General features: G+C 43.2%; 1 protein-coding gene across 1 annotated transcript in view; it reads right to left on the bottom strand.

Annotated features, from left to right (window-relative positions):
- Positions 1 to 20,880, bottom strand: part of SCARA5 (scavenger receptor class A member 5) — a 430,857-nt gene that overhangs the window by 326,145 nt on the left and 83,832 nt on the right. The window contains exon 3 of the mRNA XM_073624887.1: positions 15,110 to 15,238. Within this exon, the coding sequence (XP_073480988.1) occupies positions 15,110 to 15,238 (129 nt within the window). The remainder of the gene's footprint in view (positions 1 to 15,109; positions 15,239 to 20,880) is intronic.

Below are 20,880 nucleotides of genomic sequence, written 5' to 3'. Positions count from 1 at the left end.
AAATGAAAGCTGTTATGTTCCCGGCTCCCATACAACCCGCCTGCCGGCGGTGCTCGCCCCTCCCCCCACTCCCAGGCAACCGTAGCTCGCCAGCCCTCAAAATCCACTCACAAAATGCGAGCAGGCGAGTGGGATTTTTGAGGGCTGGTGTAATATATATATATATATATATATATATATATATATATATATATATATATATACACACACACACATATATATATATATATATATATATATATATATATATATATATATATATATATATATATACAGTGCATTCAGTGTAGACTATATATAGTGCAGGCAATCTAATATATATTTATATGTAGCACCCTGCTCCTGTTGATCAGGTGCTTGGATGTAAATTTAGGGGGTTATCTGTTCTGTATATAGTTCAGATTTAATCTGTGGCTAAATTAGCCTCTGTTCCAGCATTGGCTGTGTTGCGTGTAGTTCCACACTGTTGTCTGTAGGTGTCGTTGTCACCACAGGCCAGTGTTGGAAGAGCAACAGGCTGAAGTGTATTGAGTGCTCTTCTTTCTCAGAAGTAACCCAGTGGGGGTGGTCCACCGCTGTGCATCCTGGGAGAGGGTTCTTAAAGCGGGGGTTCACCCACACCGCCAAAAAAAAAAAATATTAAAAGCCAGCAGCTACAAATACTGCAGCTGCTGACTTTTAATACATGCCCACTCACCTGTCCCAGGTTCCAGCGATGTCGGCAGCTGCCGCCGCCATCCTAGGTGAGGGAATCAGGAAGTGAAGCGTTGCGGCTTCACTTCCCGGTTCCCTACTGCGCATGCGCGAGTCGCGCTGCGCGTCCCTAGTGGTCCCCGCTCTCTCCTGGGAGCTGTGTGTTCCCAGCAGACAGCGCGGTCGGGACGGGAAGAGGCATAGACTCCCATGGGAGTCTATGCCGGAAGTGGGTGCAAATACCTGTCTTAGACAGGTATCTGCACCCCCCTCCCCCCTGAAAGGTGCCAAATGTGACACCGGAGGGGGGGAGGGTTCCGAAAAGCGGAAGTTCCATTTTTGTGTGGAACCCCGCTTTAAGAGGCAGACGCCATTTTTGTTTCTCTCTTACATCTTGGCCCTCCTGGCCTAAGGTATGTGGTGACTCTTCTCCTGCCTCGGGGCCACGCTGGCCCGAGGCTATGTGACTACAAGTAGGCCCAGAAGCCTGTCTGGGGCCTACTACTGCAGATGTGGTCCTTAGACTGTCTTGCCTGTTAGGAAGAAGCTGAGCCAAGCTGAGGAGATCCAGGGGAGGACCCTTGCTGGAGAGAGCCAGAATGAAGGCTGGTCTCTCAGGAGGGCCTGGTAACTTACTTGGAGCACGCACCTATACTTAACCTACCTACAGCACAGTACTGCCGGGTCGGCTTAAAGGTTCTGGTACTGTGTTTTGCTGTTCATCTAATACTAAATCCTGTGGCAGAGGATCGTACAACCATTTTGTTCTTCTAAAGTCTGTGGCAGAGACTTTTCGTTCGTGCGCCATTCCGGCTTCTAGGTCAGTGAGAGAGGCCTATCCGGGTGGGCAAAGATCTGGTGACTGAAGGTGTGTTTGTCTTCAGGATCTCAAATTCCTCAGTGATCTGCATAAGGTATCTGAACCCTCCTGCAACTCCCTTTGTACCTCTTTACTGCTACTTCTTCAAAAGTTTTGCAATAAAGCATCGGAAATATAACGAAGTGACTGGTGCATACATTGGTGGGCGTAAGGCCTAATATAGACTCTAGTGCCCCGTACACACGGTCGGATTTTCCGATGGAAAATGTCCGATCGGAGCGTGTTGTCGGAAATTCCGACCGTGTGTGGGCTCCATCGGACATTTTCCATCGGATTTTCCGACACACAAAGTTGGAGAGCAGGAGATAAAATTTTCCGACAACAAAATCCGTTGTCGGAAATTCCTATCGTGTGTACACAAATCCGACGGACAAAGTGCCACGCATGCTCAGAATAAATAAAGAGATGAAAGCTATTGGCCACTGCCCCGTTTATAGTCCCGACGTACGTGTTTTACGTCACCGCGTATAGAACGATCAAATTTTCCGACAACTTTGTGTGACCGTGTGTATGCAAGACAAGTTTGAGCCAACATCCGTCGGAAAAAATCCTAGGATTTTGTTGTCGGAATGTCCGTACAAAGTCCGACCGTGTGTACGGGGCATAGGTGCCATGTCTGGTGGAAATACAGGTAAGGGGGTGACGGCAAAGACCCAAATAAAATCAGCCACTCCTTCGGGGGTAAGCACTACATATATCAGTGGTGGAATTGTAGGGGTCGCTGAGGTTGCCATGGCGACCGGGCCCCTTGCTGCAGGGGGCCCTTGAGGGCCCCCTGTATACAGTACTTCCATAGGAGGAGCAGAGACAAACTCCCCGATCCTAAGACGAATTGTGATCGGCACTGTGTGGGGAGCTGGCCACATTGATTACAAAGTGAAAGCACAGTGCTGTGCTCTTTGTCTCCCCCTACAGTGCAGTACCTGGCAGGAAGAGCTAAGGTAAAGGACTGCCGTTTTTTATCTACTGTATGTGTGTTTATATGTATGTGTGTGTGCATGTATGTATATGTGTGTGCATGTATGTATATGTGCATGTGTGTGTGTGCATGTATGTATATGTGCATGTGTGTGTGTGTGCATGTTTGTATATGTGTGTGTGCATGTACGTGTGCTCATGTGCATATATGTATATGTGCATGTATGTATATGTGCATGTGTGTGTGTGCATGTATGTATATGTGTGTGTGTGTGCATGTATGTGTGCTCATGTGCATGTATGTATATGTGCATGTGTGTGTGTGCATGTATGTATATGTGTGTGCATGTACGTATGCTCATGTGCATGTATGTATATGTATGTATGTGTATGTGTTTATATCAGTGGCAGTGCGTCCATAAGGGCGCACGGGCGCCTCCCCCTCTCTCCAGCCACCCCTCTATCACAAATAGATTCATGCATAGCGTGAATCTATCTATGGCTGCCACTGCCCCCCCTATTCAGGCGCCTGGCCCCTTTTCGGATGGCGGGCGCCTGAATTACACCGGCGGGGGTGTTTTTAAAGCACTAATAGGCTCCAAAATAGGTGAACTGCGAGTGGCTGCATTTGATGAGCACAGTGAGGCTGCAATTGATACGTTTTTTTAAAAGAATTTTTCAGTTTGCTTGCGCTCCCCAAAAAAGTTTGAGCACCAGCTGCCACTGGTTTATGTGTGTGTGCATATGTGCATTTATATATATATATATATATATATATATATATATATATATATATATATATGTGTGTGTGTGTATTTATATATATGTGTGTATGTATGTATGTGTGTTTACATGTATATATGCATGTTTTATGTATGCGCTTTTAATCCTGACCCCCATATGTGTCCCATTAGAACCGATTTTTTTTTTTTTTGCTTGTACCAGCAAAAAAATGCTGTTCCTCTGAAAAGTGATCCATGCTCAGATCGCTTTTCAGAGGCATTTCACAGCCGGTAAAGAGGCAATAAGTTGCCTCCTGGCCGCCTGTTTTAACCCCTTAAATGCATCATCACTATGCTGCAACTGCATGCAATGCACACCGTTGCAGGGTGGTTGCAGTGCAGCCCCATTCACCTATGGGTATACTTCAAGGGTGCCCTGACTGGAAAAAGATTGAGAAACACCAACATAGAGGAACTGATCTCTCAATTTTTCTCCTGCAGCCGCTGAATGCCTGTGGGAGGGAGGGGAGGAGAAGCGGCCAGGGGGGGATGGAGAAATCGATTCCTTTATATGCAGCCACCCACTTGCGACCGAGCCCTGGTGTTCCGCCTTCGGGCTCGGAGAAAAGAGCCCTGTCCAGGGGTCAGGGGGGCCCTCCATGGTTTCTTGCATCGGGGCCCTGAAAGTTATAGTTACGCCTCTGATATATATATATATATATATATATATATATATATATATATATATATATACAGTGCAGTCACTGACGAGTATATAATACAGTGCATTGAAGTGGTTAAGGAGAACCCTATGACAGAATTAAGGAAAAAACAAAATCCATACCAGGCCCTTTGGGTATGGCATAGGTTTTAAGGGGAACTCCACGCCAAAAAAAAAAAAAAATGGCGTGGGGTCCCCCCCAAAATCCATACCAGACCCTTATCCGAGCAAGCAGCCGGGCAGGCCAGGAAAGGGGGGGGCGAGCGAGTGCCCTCCCTCCTGAACCATACCAGGCCGCTTGCCCTCAACATGAGGATGGGGTCAAGGACCTCTACCCGACAACCCTGGTCATTGGTTGTCGGGGTTAACAAGGGGGCCCCCAGATCCTGGCCCCCCAGGTATCGGGTACATTTTACCCCTACCCGTTCACCAAAAAAAGTGTCAAAAAGTAAAAACCACAACAGTTTTTGACAATTCCTTTATTAAAAAAGAAAAACAAAAGTGTCCTGCAATGCATCCATCTTTAATCACGCCGCCCGACGGACCCGAAAACTAGAAAAAAAATTATAAAGCTCCGCCTTGATGGGAGGCCTCCCGGCGACTGCTATCGCTTGACTATGACAGCTGTTATATAGGCAAGGGTGTGGCCACCCGGTGACGTAACCGAGTGACCCCCGCCCTTGTCTATATAACAGCTGTCAAAGCCAAAAGACAGCAGTCACTGATAGGCCTCCCTTGAAGGCGGAGTTTTTTTGTTTCTTTTTCTGTTTTTGGGGTCTGTGATTAAAGATGGATGGAAATCGCGGGAGACTTTTTATTTTTTTAATAAAGGGATTTAGACTTTAATTGGGTTCGCGTGTTTGCTCAAACTTTTTGCCTGTTCGCATGTTTTGGTGCGAATCGAACCGGGGGGGGGGGGGGGGGGGGGTTCGGTCCATCCCTATTAAGCACCATTTGAAACAGAACATTTTTTAACAGACCAAAAGGGATCAAATAAGAAATAGTTAGGGTTTACATTCACATTAATAGCTTACATTTGGTGGCACACATTAGAAAGTGCAGAACTTTTTTTGTTTAGACTGGAGTTTTTCCTTCCATTAATACAGAGTCTAATTAGAAAATAACAAGTGATTTTTATTTGGTTCTGCGTCTGTTGTAAATTTTCGGATCTAACTCAAATTCCGTAGTGTTTTTTTCCTGCCTTGTGTGTCTTGAATAAAATTGAAGAATGATGACCTTCACGTAGCACTGCATTTAATACTTGGCTTAATGAGTCATTTAAAGCAGGCCATTATTACACAACATGGAAACCACATACTTTATACATCCGACCGCGGGAGGAAAAACAGATCGAAAACTAGCCTCACAACTTTCTCTGTAAATAATAATAAAATTCCCGTAGACCGAAACAGATCTTTATGAGCTGCTGCTCAAGAATTCGAGAGGTGGTCCACCCAGAACTGATGTTTCTGCTAGGAGAATAAGCCCATATTGGTTTATTAAAGGTAGGCATCTGAAAAACTCCAGCATTTAACCCTTCCCCTGCCTGAGCCATTTTTACATTTATGCAAACGTTAAAAAAAATAATTTTAGGCCTGAAGATTAGTTAAACCCCCCCAAACATTATATATTTTCTGCAAACAATAATTAAAACACAATCAGTGCAAATGGGTAATCAGGCAGCTAGCAAGGAATGAATATTTGTAAATTCCTAACAGGTCAGGGGCAAATGCAGCACCTACCAACACAGTGAAATCACAGCGACCAAAAAACATCTCTCTCTCTCTCTCTCTCTCTCTCTCTCTCTCTCTCTCTCTCTCTCTCTCTCTCTCTCTCTCTCTCTCTAGAGAAATCAATAGGCAGCCTAAAGTCAGGGCAGGTAACAGGTGAAGTTTATTCAGAGATAGCCCAAGGCCAGGGCAGGCAGAAGATGATACAGTAACCGAGAGACAATTTGAAGTCAGGGCAAGGAGAACAATAGACTAATCAAGAAACAGTTTGAGGCCAGGGCACAAAAAACGAGAGAGTAATTAAGACACAGTCTGAGGTCAGGGCAGGCAGCAAACGATAGAGTAATGAAGAGAAAGTCTGAGGTTAGGGAAAGTAGCAGGTGTTATACAGAGATAGCCCAAGGCCAGGGCAGGCAGCAGATGGTACAGTAACCAAGAGACAATCTAAGGTTTGGGCAGATAGAACAATTGACTAATCAAGAGACAGTCCAAGGTCAGGGAAGGCAAAATGATAGAGTAATCAAGAGACAGTCTGAGGTCAGGGAAGGTAGCAGATGAAGTGTTATTCAGAGATAGCCCAAGGCCATCGCAGGCAGCAAATGATAAAGCATTTATGGACAGTCTGAGGTCAAAGAAGGTAGCAGGTGAAGTGTTATTCAGAGATAGCCCAAGGCCAGGGCAGGCAGCAGATGGTACAGTAACCAAGAGACAATCCGAGGTCAGGGCAAGTAGAACAAAAGACTAATCAAGAGACAGTCCAAGGTCAGGGCAGGCAAAATAATACAGTAATCAAGAGACAGTCTGAGGTCAGGGAAAGTAGCAGGTGAAGTGTTATTCAGAGATAGCCCACGGTCACGGTAGGCAGCAGATGGTACGCTAACCAAGAGACAATCCGAGGTCAGGAAAGGTAACAGCTGAAGTGTTATTCAGAGATAGACCAAGGTCAGGGCGGATAGCAGATGATACAGTAATCAAGAAACACTCTGAGGTCAGAGGAGGCAAAACAAAAAAGTAATCAAGTGACAACCTGAGGTCAGGGCAGGCAGAATGATGGCGTAATCAAGAGACAGTCCGAGGTCCGGGCAAGCAGATGAAAATGGTGTAATCCAAGAACAGACTAGGGTCAAGGTAGGCTACTTCGATGAAAATCAGGGTCCACATCCCTGTTCAATGATTATCAGCCCTTGAAGTCCTCCTGAGGAAGCAGGTTGTTTCCCCACAAAACACGTAGAGACAGCGAGCAGGTGAATGAGGAACCCTCATGTACCAATCATGACATTGTTCATGCCTCTGGGGAGCCCTCAATATAAAATAGAGTTTTATATCAATTTAATCTTTTTTTGTATCTATTGATGTTAACTTCATATTTGTTAAAAAAAAATTGGTAAAGATATTTTTAGTCTCTCATCCCTATGCACCAGAAAAAGTCCACAGTGTCTGCTATTTTTCTCCCTCCTATCCTTCCGCCTTAGGGGTGGGGATTTCTACATTAAGAATGATAGAGTAATCAAGAGACAATCCAAGGTCAGGGCAGGCAGAACAATAGATTAATCAAGAGACAATCCAAGGTCAGGGCAGGCAGAACAATAGATTAATCAAGAGACAATCTGAAGGTCAGGGCAGGCAGAACAATAGATTAATCAACAGACAATCCAAGATCAGGGCAGGCAGAACAATAGATTAATGAAGAGACAATCTGAGGTCAGGGCAGGCAGAACAATAGATTAATCAACAGAAATCCAAGATCAGAGTCGGCAGAACAATAGATTAATCAGGAGACAGTCTGAGGTCAGGGCAGGCAGAATGATAGAGTAATAAGGAGGCATTCTTAGGTCAGGGAAAGTAGCAGGTGAAGTGCTATTTAAAGATAGCCCAAGGTTAGGGCACACAGCAAAAGATTAATCAGGAGACAATCCAAGGTTGATGCTGGCAAAACAATAAAGTAATCAAATGACAATCTGAGGTCAGGGCAGGCAGAATAATAGCGTAATCAGGAAACAGTCTGAGGTCAGAGCAGCCAGAAAACGATGGTGTAATCCAGGAAGAGGCCAGCTTAAAGGCAGGCTACTACAATGAGAATCAGGGTTTAAGTCCACATCCCTATTCAAATAGAGCGCCAGAGTCATGATGCCCAACCAGGCCAGACAAGCTGGAACAGGCAGCGCTTAGCAGCAGGGAACAGTGCATGAGGGGGGCACCACAGCCTGCCCATGAACTTAGAGAGTGATTGTCTCCAGAGCAGAGCCTGTTGTCCATTAACAGAGATGCAGCCTGGGCCCACTGTGTGCATCAGGTACAAAGGCTCTTCATTGGCATACTGTGATGTTTAAAGGAAGCTATGTACTGCACCCTGCTGAGCCCTCCCACCAGTCGTAATCTGCCTGCATTGCATAGAGAACTACAGAGCTCCAGTGATGACATCATTGGATCAAAAAATATGATCTTGAATAAAAAAAGGAAATAATTTAATTTAAAATGTCATTAACATGTTGATGATGGGGGAGTGAGAAACCAAGGAAGGCAAGCTGATCTAGCTATATGTGTAAAAATTGGACTACTGAAACACTTTCCTATCCAGACCTTATTTTTTTTTTACCTTATTTTTTTGTTCTCTGTATATTTTTTTTTTCTCTGTATATTCTTTTTTTCTCTGTATATTTTTTTATTCTCTACCAAAATAAAACAGTATCTGTATTTGGTCAGTAAGATTTGTGGAGAACATTTTTCTTTCTGTCTCTGTCTAAACATGCCCCCGTGATCCCCTTTATCAGGCAGGAAGATTTTGTACGGTCACTGTGCTATGTACAAAACATACATGAAGTCATATTTCATCTGGATTTCTGTAATAACCAAGCCCAGATTTATCAAATGGTATTTTAGATAACACTAATTTGAACAATCCTATGTTATGGAAGCAATACATCAGTGTGTGAGATATTTCACGTTCATCCATTTTCCTGGAGGAAAAAGCAGCACTAAAATATTAATAAATATTATTTCAAGACAAATGAATGCAGCCTCATAACTCAGACTACAGAGGTCCTAATGCCTTCTGAGTGTCTGTTTATTTTGGCAGTTTTACAGTGGGGCTAATAAGGTGCAAATGCAAGCCAAGTGGTGCAGCCCCATTGACTTGAATGGTTGAGTTTAACAGGTGGTGCCACCTGTCAACTCCGCTTGCCACTTTAAATTTGTTGCGACATGTGGACAGCCTCCCTTGACTATATTTTACATTTTATGTGGGTGGTCAGGGGGCAGTAAAAACACGGCTCAACTGCATTTTTATCACCCTCACCCTCCAACCGCCCTAAGTACATCTTTTCCTCTGTGGCGACATTCGTGGAACAGGAATAGTCAGAGTGCTCACATCTTTTTTCACCCTCTGGATGAAAGATCATCATGGCGCTGAAGGTTACAGGGAGGGTAAGTGTTAGAATTGCAAGGAGAGCTAGTGTGAAGAGCGTTACATGGAGTGGTAGAGATACAGGCAGAATTACTATACAGGTTAGTACTAATTTAAGAGACTATAAACGTTATGGTTAAAATAGAAGTCAGTGTTAAGATTACAGGATGGGTTAGTGTTAGGCCTCTTTCACACGATAAGCCCGCTCGGATCTGCCTGTCCATTTTGCAGGCAGATCCGAACGGGCCACCCATTGACTCCTATGGGCAGGTGGATTTCAGCGGAGATGTGTCCACTGAAACACCCGTCTGCCATCCAGTCCACTCAAGACAGACTTATGGCGATACGTTCAGCGTCTCTTTGGCGGATCGGATCAGATGAGATCTGATGAAAACGGACATGCTGTTCGTTTTCGTCTGATCTCCCCATAGGAATCACCAGGGCTCTGACAGGTCCATCCCTGTACAGTGAGCGGAGACGGAACTGTCATCCGCCTGACCGGATCCGCCCCGTGTAAAGAGCGGCCTTAGGGTTACAGAGAGGGTTAGGGTTATCAAGAGGGTTTGTGTTAGGGTTGCAGGGAGTATGAGTTTTAGTGCTACATAGAGGGTTACTGTCAAAGTAGGGGTAGTGTTAGGGTTACTATAAGGATTAGTTATGAGGTACGGGGACTATAAGTGTAGAGAGTTATCTTTAACATTTATAGGAAGGGTTAGTGTTAGGATTACAGGGAGGTTTAGTGTTAGGATTACAGGGAGGGTTAGTGTTAGGATTAAAGGGAGGGTTAGTGTTAGGATTACAGGGAGAATTAGTGTTGGGATTACAAGGAGGGTTACTGTTAGAATTACAGGGAGGGTTAGTGTTTGAATTACAGGGAGGGTTAGTGTTTGGATTACAGGGAGGGTTAGTGTTAGGGATGCAGGGAGGGTTAGTGTTAGGTTTACAGGGAGGTTTAGTGTTTGGATTACATGGAGGGTAAGTGTTAGGGATGCAGGGAGGGTTAGTGTTAGGGATGCAGGGATTACAGGGAGGGTTAGTGTTAGGGATGCAGGGATTACAGGGAGGGTTAGTGTTAGGATTACAGGGAGGGATAGAGTTAGGGATGCAGGGAGGGTTAGTGTTAGGATTACAGGGAGGGTAAGTGTTAGGGATGCAGGGATTACAGGGAGGGTTAGTGTTATGCCGCGTACACACGGTCGGACTTTTCGTCTACAAAAGTCCAACGGACGCTGACGGACTAAAGCTGGCTGGTAATCCGATCGTGTGTGGGCTTCTCCGGACTTTCAACGGACTTTTTTAGCCTCAAATCCGACGGACTTTAGATTTGAAACATGCTTCAAATCTTTACGTCGTAAGTACGACGGACCCCGAAATCCGCTCGTCTGTGTGCTAGTCCGACGGACAAAAACCCATGCTAGGGCAGCTATTGGCTACTGGCTATGAACTTCCTTATTTTAGTCCGGTGTACGTCATCACGTACGAATCCGTCGGACTTTTGTGTGGTCGTGTGTAGGCAAGTCCGTTCGTAAGAAAGTCTGCCGCAAGTCCGCCGAAGGTACGTCGGAAGTCTGTCGGACAGGCTGTCGGACTTTTGTAGACGAAAAGTCCGACCGTGTGTACGCGGCATTAGGATTATGGGGAGGGTTAGTTTTAGGATTACAGGGAGGGTTATTGTTAGGATTATGGGGAGGGTTAGTATTAGGATTACAAGGAAGGTTGGTGTTAGGATTACAGGGAGGGTTAGTGTTAGGATTACAAGGAAGGTTGGTGTTAGGATTACAGAGAGGGTTACTGTCAAAGCAGGGGTAGTGTAAAGGTTACTAGAAGGTTTTGTTTTTGGGTACAGGGAGTATAAGTGTAGGGGGCTATCTTTAAGGTTTATGGAAAGGGTTCATTTTAGGATTACAGGGAGGGTTCGTTTTAGGATTACAGGGAGGGTTAGTGTTAAGATTACAAGGAATGTTAGTGTTAGGATTACAAGGTGGGTTAGTGTTAGGGTTGCAGGTAAGGGCTAGTGTTAGGATTCCAGGATGGGTTAATGTTAGGGTTACCAAGAAGGTTTTTGTTAGGGTAACAGGAAGGGTTAGTTTTAGTGCTACAGAGTGTTAGGGTTACTAGAAGGGTTAGTTTCTGGATACATGGACTATAAGTGCACAGGGTTATCTCTAAGGTTTATAGGAAGGGTTATGATTATAGGGATGGTTAGTGTTAGGATCACAGGGGGGTTAGTGTTAGGGTTACAGGGAGACTTATGCCCTGTACACACGGTCGGACATTGATCGGACATTCCGACAACAAAATCCATGGATTTTTTCCGACGGATGTTGGCTCAAACTTGTCTTGCATACACACGGTCACACAAAGTTGTCGGAAAATCTGATCGTTCTGAACGCGTAAAACAAGTATGTCGGGACTATAAACGGGGCAGTAGCCAATAGCTTTCGTCTCTTTATTTATTCTGAGCATGTGTGGCACTTTGTGCGTCGGATTTGTGTACACACAATCGGAATTTCCGACAACGGATTTTGTTGTCGGAAAATTTTATAGCAAGCTCTCAAACTTTGTGTGTCGGAAATTCCGATGGAAAATGTGTGATGGAGCCTACACACGGTCGGAATCTCTGACAACAAGGTCCTATCACACATTTTCCGTCGGAAAATCCTATCGTGTGTACAGGGCATTAGTGTTAGGGTTCCATGATGGCTCAGTGTTCAAGTTACCTAGAGGGTTTGTATTAGGATTGCAGGGAGGGTTAGTTTTAGTGCTACAGAGGGGGGTACTACCAAAGTAGGGGTAGTGTTATGCCGCGTACACATGGGCGGACTTTTCCGACGGACTTTCGACGGACTTTTGACGGACTTCCAAAGGACTTTCGAACGAACGGACTTGCCTACACACGATCACACCAAAGTCCGACGGATTCGTACGTGATGACGTACACCGGACTAAAATAAGGAAGTTGATAGCCAGTAGCCAATAGCTGCCCTAGCGTGGGTTTTCGTCCGTCGGACTATGATACAGACGAGCAGATTTTTCCACCGGACTCGAGTCGGAAAGGTCACTACTTTACATTGTAGCAAAGTGTCATTTCTTCAGTGTTGTCACATGAAAAGATAGAATAAAATATTCACAAAAATGTGAGGGGTGTACTCACTTTTGTGAGATACTGTGTATATATATATATATATATATATATATATATATATATATATATATATATATATATATATACACAGTATATAAATAAATATATATATATAGTATATATATTCTCTCCTATTGTTCTTTATTATGACAAAATTATATTTTTTAGATTACATTGCTGTCCTTATAGTACACAAGACTGAAATAGTTAAAAAGCAGCTCCAGGCAACCAGTGTAATAATGCAGCAGCTTTAAAGCCAGGAACATAATAAGTTTTGGATACTAAAAAAATAAAAATAAATAAGACACAGCGTTTTATGTTATAGAGTCACAGAATGTGGTTTTCATCTCTGCTCTGTAGCTTTGCTCCTGCCAAGGATGACATTCTGCTTTTTCCTCACCTCTTACAGTAAATTGTATCCTAGCTGAGCTATAGATTTAGTGTTTACACACAGCTTAGTGTTGTGATGCAATCAATTTGCCTAAAAGGCTCGGGAAAAAGTTGTGTAATTAGTTGGTCTCAGTTGGAATATTATTCAACTAGAGTGGAACAAAACTTGTTTTTCTCCAGCTACAATAAAAGTCTTTATTTCTGTAAACGACTATATTAGATGGTCATGATGGTCTTAAAAAGAATGTGTCTTTCTGCCCAAAGTGACAAACTGACAGGTTCTTTGATAGGACACCCTCCTACCTACTTACCTTCTCCAAGCTCCAACAATTCCTGCCTTCTGGGTTGTGTTTTAGAGCCCAAGTTTCAGGCCCCAACAATCTCCCTTCATTCTGGTTATTGTGTGAGAGCCCTAGCTCCAAGGCCCAACAACCCACCTTCATTCTCGGTCTTACCTCAGAGCCCTAACTCCAAGCCCTAACAACCACCCTCATTCTTGGTCTTGTTTCAGAGCCCTCACTCCAATCCCCAAAAACCCCTCTTCATTCTCATTATTTTGTCAGAGCTCTAGCACCAAGGCCCCAATAATACCTCTTCATTCTTGTTATAGTCTCAGAGTACTAGCTTCAAGCCCCCAAAACCCTTTTTCATTTTTGATCTTGTGTCTGAGCCCTGGCTACAAGTCAAAACAACCCCTCTAAATAATGACCTTGTGTCAGAGCCCTAGCTCCAAGCCCCCACAACCCACCTTCAATCTTGTTCTTGTGTCAGAGCCCTAGCTCCAAGTCCCAACAACTCCTCTTCATTCTCGGTCCTGTGTCAGAGCCATAGCTCCAAGCCCCAACAACCCTTCTTCATTCTCATTATTGTGTCAGAGCCCAGAGCCCTAGCTCCAAGCCCCAACAACCCCTTTTCATTCCTGGTCTTGTGTCAGAGCCCTAGCTCCAAGTCCCAACAACTCCTCTTCATTCTTGGTCTTGTATCAGAGCCCTAGCTCCAAGCCCCAACAACCCACCTTCATTCTTGATGTTGTGTCAGAGCCCCAGCTCCAAGTCCCAACAAATTCTCGGTCCTGTGTCCGAGCCATAGTTCCAAGCCCCAGCAACCCTTCTTCATTTTTGATCTTGTGTCAGAGCCCTGGCTACAAGTCCAAACAACCTCTCTAAATAATGGCCTTGTGTCAGAGCCCTAGCTCCAAGCCCCAACAACCCCCACTCATTCTTTTGTCCTTGTGTCAGAGCCCTAGCTCCAAGCCCAGCAACTCCTCTTCATTCTCATTATTGTGTCAGAGCCCAGAACCCTAGCTCCAAGCCCCAACAACCCCTTTTCATTCTTGGTCTTGTGTCAGAGCTCTAGCTCCAAGCTCCACCAACTCCTCTTCATTCTCAGTATTGTGTCAGAGCCCAGAGCCCTAGCTCCAAGCCCCAAGAACCCCATTTTCATTCTTGGTTTTGTTTCAGAGCCCTGGCTCCAAGTCCCAATAAGCCCTCCCTTTAATCTTGACCTTGTGTTAAAGCCCTAGCTCCCATCCCCAACAACCCCCATTCATTCTTGACCTCATGCCAGAGCCCTGGCTACTAGCCCCAACAATACCCCTTAGTTCAAAGCCTTGTGTCAGAGCCCTAGCTCCAAGCCCAAAAGTTTTCCTTATTTCCTTTACAAATACTTTTTGTACACTGGACAGGCATGGATCTAATGAAAAAGGTTCTCAGAATTCCCTGATCCGGATGTTGATAAATATTTGACTATGTTTTTGCATGAAACATTGTTAAGTACCAGGAAAATGGTAACCCGCCACTGGATACAGGCGTCCCCCCCCCCCACACACACACACACACACACTGGAAGAGTGCATAGCTGATATCAATAACACTCTCTCGCTGAAGGCGTTAATACACATGTATGTTAATAGAGGTTGCCCTACCAAATATAACAAAATTTAGGACCATTGGATGCAAATTGTAGACACCTGTTCGTAAAGACTTGAGGGTTTAGTCTCGCCCCATACAAGGGTTGTGTATTTGACCTCTAGGGTAAAAGTACAGATACATGTGTATGCTCATACTGTGTACTCTCAATGGGACAGGGAGGGAATGTCTCTCTTATTTGGGGATGTGTTTATTCTTAATGCTGCCAGCCATAGGGCCATTTATGCAGGTCTTATCATTTATTTCATACTTCTAATGTACCAGGGGCTTGTTCCCTTTTGTTTTGTTCGGTTGTATGTAACCGTCTATGCCATCTTGTATTTTTCAGTATTTATATATATGTTGCCCAATCAACCAATGCACCCCCCAGGTGAGATTACAAGTTATATTATCTTGAGATGACTTTATTTCACTGCATAGCTTTATGTCATCTGCATACATACAAATGGTATGTTAAATCTCACTCTGAAAATTCTATATAAAGATTCTATATAATTTATAAAGAGGTTACAAAGTATTGGTCCCAACACTGAACTTACAAGGTTGCTTCTCAGCCTCCAGAAACCATGCGTGTCTTACCTGCCAAAATGAAGACTCCAACAAGGATGAGAAAGACTAGCAGATACAGGCCGACGACGGCGTACTTCAGGGCTGCTATGGAGCCCAGTTGTCCACAGCGGCGAAATGGTTTTCTGCCCTTCGCAGGACCTGCATAAATAGGAAAAGGTTTTGAGAGTGGGAACAGAATATCACCAAGTTTCAATAGAAATTAATAAAATCTCATGATCGCCCCTAGAATATCTCCATTCAGGTACACATATGCACTTCTAAACAACTCCCAGCATTCTATTTCTGAATGGGATAGTCCCTATTTTGGAACCCAATCCCTCTGACCCGTTTTTCTACACATCTACCCATCACTTAGGCCCGATATAGAATTCTTATCGAACAAATCAGATGCATGTTAAAACATACTGTACTGTATAAATGTGTTTTTTTTTTTCATAAATTAACTTCTTAGTTTTTCGGAAAAGTATTTTCCCAATGCTTATCCTTTGCTTGCTTATAAGTACCCTAACCCTTTATTCTTTTTGGCCATACTCATTGGCTTAATTTCTCTGCTTTTTATAGGATACATATTTAGCGCACTATTAATCAGCTACAAGACAGTCCTCTTGATGAAGCCCAAGGACTCTTTTTTGGCCTCTGCCAACTAGTTTCTTGGCAACTCTTTCTTCCTGTTACCTCCCTATTTTGGAAAAATATGGATATGCTGTATTAGTGCCTACTCAAATTGCATTTAGTAATTTTTCTTGATGTATGTTATGTCCCATGTGTTTGCAACTTGAATTTAATGCTAACTGTGATACTTGCAATGTATCACTGTCCATGTCTTGTTAAACAAAGTTTTAAAAAATTTATATTTCTGTTAATGAAAGAGGGACACCTTTTATCACGGAATATGTAGAAAAAGAGCACACCCCTGACCCACCACAGTTGCATGAACCACAAAGAATTCATGTGTATCTCTTTGTAGTTTTGGATAGAGTTGGGGAGGATTGGAACCCCCATCAACTTTTTACTGCTGACATAAGAGGCACTAGATCTCCAATTCCTAAAGCTCAACTCCAGGGAACAAAAAAAAATCCCATGCAGTGGGACCGTGCTTGCACTGCACAGGTCAACTGCTAGTTTTAGTCTAGGGGATTGGAGAAAGCTTATACTCACCCGATCCTTTGCTCCACCTGAAAACGGCGCTCCAGCTGTGGACTAATCCTGACGTCCTCATGTCCAGACAAGGTCTATATGCATGATGACATAAGGAACAGTCCACTACACAAGACCACTAGACCGCAAGGAGCCACAGGGACCGGTCTTGTGCAGGGAGGATCATAGGATTAGGTAAGTATATCCTTGTTCTCCAATCCCATAGACAAACACAAGCCTCACTGCATGGGAAAACTTTTCTTTTGCCCGGAGTTAAACTTTAATATCAAATGTTGTGAAGGACCACCTCATTGGTCAATCTGATTGACTTTGATTAGACTGCTCATGTGTACATCAGCACCCGCAAAAGAAGGGGTTCTGAGAGAAGTCCAAATATGTAAGAAGCAATAATGATGCCATCCCAATGGTCCATTTTTTCAAATTGGATTTTCAGCAGGAGAAGAGAGCCAGTGTGTTTCAGGGGTCCAGATAGTTGTATGGATATGTAGTACCCTTCTAGTTAAGTTGCTAGGATATTAAGAAAATGTAAATCTGTTTGGCACTTCTGTAACGAGTGGAGCAGTCATTGATTGCTTTTGGCTGTTCTGGATCTCACAGTCTGCAGGTTTGATTGCTCTCCTCTGTTTTCCAGATGCTTCTGGAACATAGAGGGTTGAGCAAGGCAAATGGGCTACTTGAATATTTGTTGTGCTTCAGCCAATCCTTGGGGAGGTCTATAAATAGTCTGAGACTTAGAACAGCAGGGCTTCTTCTCCCTGTTGGAGAAAAGTCACCCGTTTGGGTGGGGGTGGCTACCTACTTCCTGATCCCAGGTAATATTCATTGAGGTCCCAGCTGTGGCATAGCTGGGGGCCTATTTCTAAAGCTCCATTTTTTAACCTAATCAAGGGAACCCTCACCTAAGGAACTTAGCCTGGGGAGCTCACTGAAGAGTATCCAGTGGACGTTATAAGGGGTCTGGCTGTCCTGTGGCCTTGTGGGCATTAACCTCTCCCTCACTGAAGAGTTTGAATGTTGGCAGGAGGCATCCGGTGATCCTGTGACATTATGAGTACTGACCTGAGCTCAGGGTTCTAGTGACTGTGTGTTGTCTCCTTTGGGTGGAGGAACCAGTAGCATTCTTGACAGGGATAGATTCTAAAAAGGGACTCTGGTCACCTGTACCTGTTTCTCCATAGCGACTGCTCAGGGAGTTTTAGCAAAAGTGAAGTGTCTTCGTGCAAATATTTAGTGAAATTGGAGTATCCCATATCACCCTACATCCCCTCAAAGTTCTTCAGCAATGAAAATCCTAAAATACATCCCTTAGACTGATAATTGATCCAGAATGAATGAACTGTTGTTCAGCGCCTAAATTACAACAGCTTCTTGGGGGGTAGCGCTACATATACAGGGTAATCAGAGCCTACCAACAGCAGTTTGCTGTGCAATTCCTGGTGGTAGGATCTGATTTTCTTTTCCAATCATTTTTATTGAAAAATGTTAGGTGTGATACAGAGAAAAATATACAATCTGTTACATATGTTTTATAACCTATGTTATCTTCTGTACAAAAAGTAAAGGCTATAATGGGGTCAATTAATGTTTGCATAATCCCCTCTCATAGATAAAACAGTGTGAACAATTGCCATTAAATTCCCACAAGAGAGTTGGACAATCCTACTCCTAAATAACTTTGTGAGTCCACCACCTCGTAGGGCACAGGGTGCATGAGCTCAAGTATCCTTGACTTTTCAACTAAATCCATAAAACTTTAATAACAGTGTAACATATAGTATTCGCTGTAAGGAACAATGTCTCAAGCCAATAGGACATACCTCCCCGCTGTGCACCAAGAGTAGGATCTAATTTTATACATACAGCTATCATCACAATCCAGTTGAGTACAGCCAATTTTGAAGCTTCATAATACATAAGCCCTGATGAAGTGTCTGAAACCCTGAAACATGCTGGTTCTCTTATCCATATGAATTTCTAGTAGCCTTACTGCTTCTTAAATATTTGAGTTCTTTATTGCTGTCTGAGTCCCCACTGAGGAGATTCTCCCTCTCTTTTTGCCCCGGTGACCATTGTTTGAGTTATTACTTAAACAGGAATAGAGAGGGAATTTTCTAAGGGGAACAGCCATTCTGGGGACACTTATCTAGGAGGGGAATTCACTTACTTTTTAGAGATTTCCTTTCACATTCTATTGCGTTTTTTAAAGACAGGAGGTGAAGTGACACAGAAAAAAAAAGAAAAATTTTAATACTAAGAATAGGATCTAATTTTATACACACAGCTATCATCATAATCCAGTTGAGTCCAGCCATTTTTAAAGCTTCATAATACATAAGCCCTGATGAAGTGTCTGAAACCCTGAAACACGTTGACTTTCTTATCCCTGTTAATTTCTATTGAAAACAGTTTGTGTTCTTTGACATATTCTGTTACAGCCTTACTGCTTAAATATTTGATTTTTTTATTGCTGTCTGTGTCCCACATGGGGAGATCCTCCCTCTCTTTTTGCCCTGGTGACCATTGTTTGAGTTATCACTTAAACAGGAATAGAGAGGGAATTTTCTAATAGGAACACCTGTTCTGTGGACAACTATCTACGAGGGGAATTTCCTTCCTTTTTAGAGATATCCTTTCACATCTTATTGCGTTTTCAAGATAGTAAGTGCAAAGACACTGAAAAAAAAGAACAATTTTAATACTTTCCTACTGTACCCAAACTAAGTTTTTGATATTCATACACTTTAAATAACTAATTTTATAGAGGTCTATGTATCAATACAAAAAAAAAAAAAAACTGAGAAGGAAAGAGAAATAGAAGGGTTTGGTTCTAAATGCAGGACAGTCCCTGAAAATGATCTATGTAGAAATATGCCAGTCATCTACAAAAAGTGTTCTCTTTGCACTAGACTCAAAAGTCTTGTGGTGATGGGAGAAAACATTGATGTGTTTTAAAGCTTATCTCCAGTCTTCCCTTATTGTTTGTTTGAAAGCAAACCAGAGGACCTGTCATTTAGCACTGCGACCACTAAATGACTGATCCCTGCCTGACTTCTGGTTGTAAAAAAAGTGGCCAGGAACTTTGGGTGAGGTCATTGATCAAATATGGCCATGACTATTGTAGGTCAATGACCTCACCCAAGACCCTCAGCCGGATTTTTTTAATACAGAAGCTAGCCAGGGATCTGTTAGCTGTGGTAGTAGTGGCAGGGCAGTAGTGTTGATTAGTAGGTTGACTTGGCGGCGGGTCAATATTATCAGATGTTGCTCATTGTGATTGAAGTTCATCCCTATCACTGGACAGTGCAACTGATGATAATATTCCATTGTGGCACAATGTTTTTTTTTTTTTTTCTCAATAAAGTTTTTTTTTTTTTACTTTTTTAATTGTTTTTTGCAAATAAGTAACAAGGAGTACTCATTCATGTAGGGGGGTGCTGGATATCTATTGGCTCCCTTGTTCTAAAGGGGGCTTCCAGATTCCAAAAAGTACCTGCAACTGCAGGCCTCCACATCCCTTTTGGGGGGCAAAAGGTGGGAATGAGACCCTTATCCTCTCAACATGAGGGCAAGGTGCCTTGCAAGGGGAGCGAGGCTTAGCCACCTCTTGCAAAGTATTACGTTAAAAGACTTTTAAGGGCTACCTTAATCTTGACATTAGTGGTCACCTAATGACTTCAAATGTCTATTGGCAAACTCAGTAGTCAGTTCCCAGCTCTGCTTAACAAACCCCTTCCCGCAGAGCCTCATTTCTCCTGCTGCAATCTCTTCTCATAGCCAAAGCAAAGGAGTTGAGCTGGTAGTTCAGGTGCCAATGGCAGATCTATAAGAGGCCTGTGATGACCCTAAATGGCATTCATCTAAAACGTAAAATTCAGTGTAGGGTATCCTGATCTTTTGCAGGCACTGTCCCAGTTCTTCCAGGTCACAGCCGAACCCCACTTCTAATACATTAAAAAATTGTAATTTTGTTCATTTTATCCAGATTTAGAATCCAGGTGGTTTCTAATGCCATTCATCTGAAAGCTATTAATACAAAATGAGAAATTTATGAAGTTTAACTTAAAAAGCAGCATACAATAATATATCACGATTGTTTTGACTAGGTTTAATGAAATAATGGTGCCGAAATACTTGACGCAGAAAAAAAATATAATTAGCAAGTCAAATATCCCCCCTCCCACCCCCGCATGTCCTCAAACAGTTACTGTTGAATGGGTCAACGTATAGAACGAATGCATCTGAGTAAAGAGAAAACCCAAAAAAGCCACAAAAGGGAAACAGATGTCCGTAACACAAAAAGCACAATAAATTGTGGTTTGAAAATGTTTAGGTGTTTTAATCTATAAAATCTGTAGAGGATACCAACTTAGAATATAAGAAGACACCACCTCTGCAATAGTCGTGTGTAAGACCCGTGTGATGAGAGACAAGAAGTTAATATAAATGTCATGTTCGAATCCAAAAGTTATCTGATGAACTAAAAAATTTGCTGATAAAGTCACATCAGCCCCCCAGTTACACAAATAGATTTTTATAAATCCCAGATGATTTCTGTTGATGTTATGGAAAAACCTTTAAATAGTTGCTAGTAGTCTTGAATTACTTGAAATAGTCTAAGCAGC

The sequence above is a fragment of the Aquarana catesbeiana genome, linkage group LG04 (assembly GCF_042186555.1).
Source record: "Aquarana catesbeiana isolate 2022-GZ linkage group LG04, ASM4218655v1, whole genome shotgun sequence".
NCBI lineage: Eukaryota > Metazoa > Chordata > Amphibia > Anura > Ranidae > Aquarana > Aquarana catesbeiana.
The sequence above is the reverse complement of the archived record's forward strand: the minus strand, read 5'-3'. Positions and strand labels throughout refer to the sequence as shown.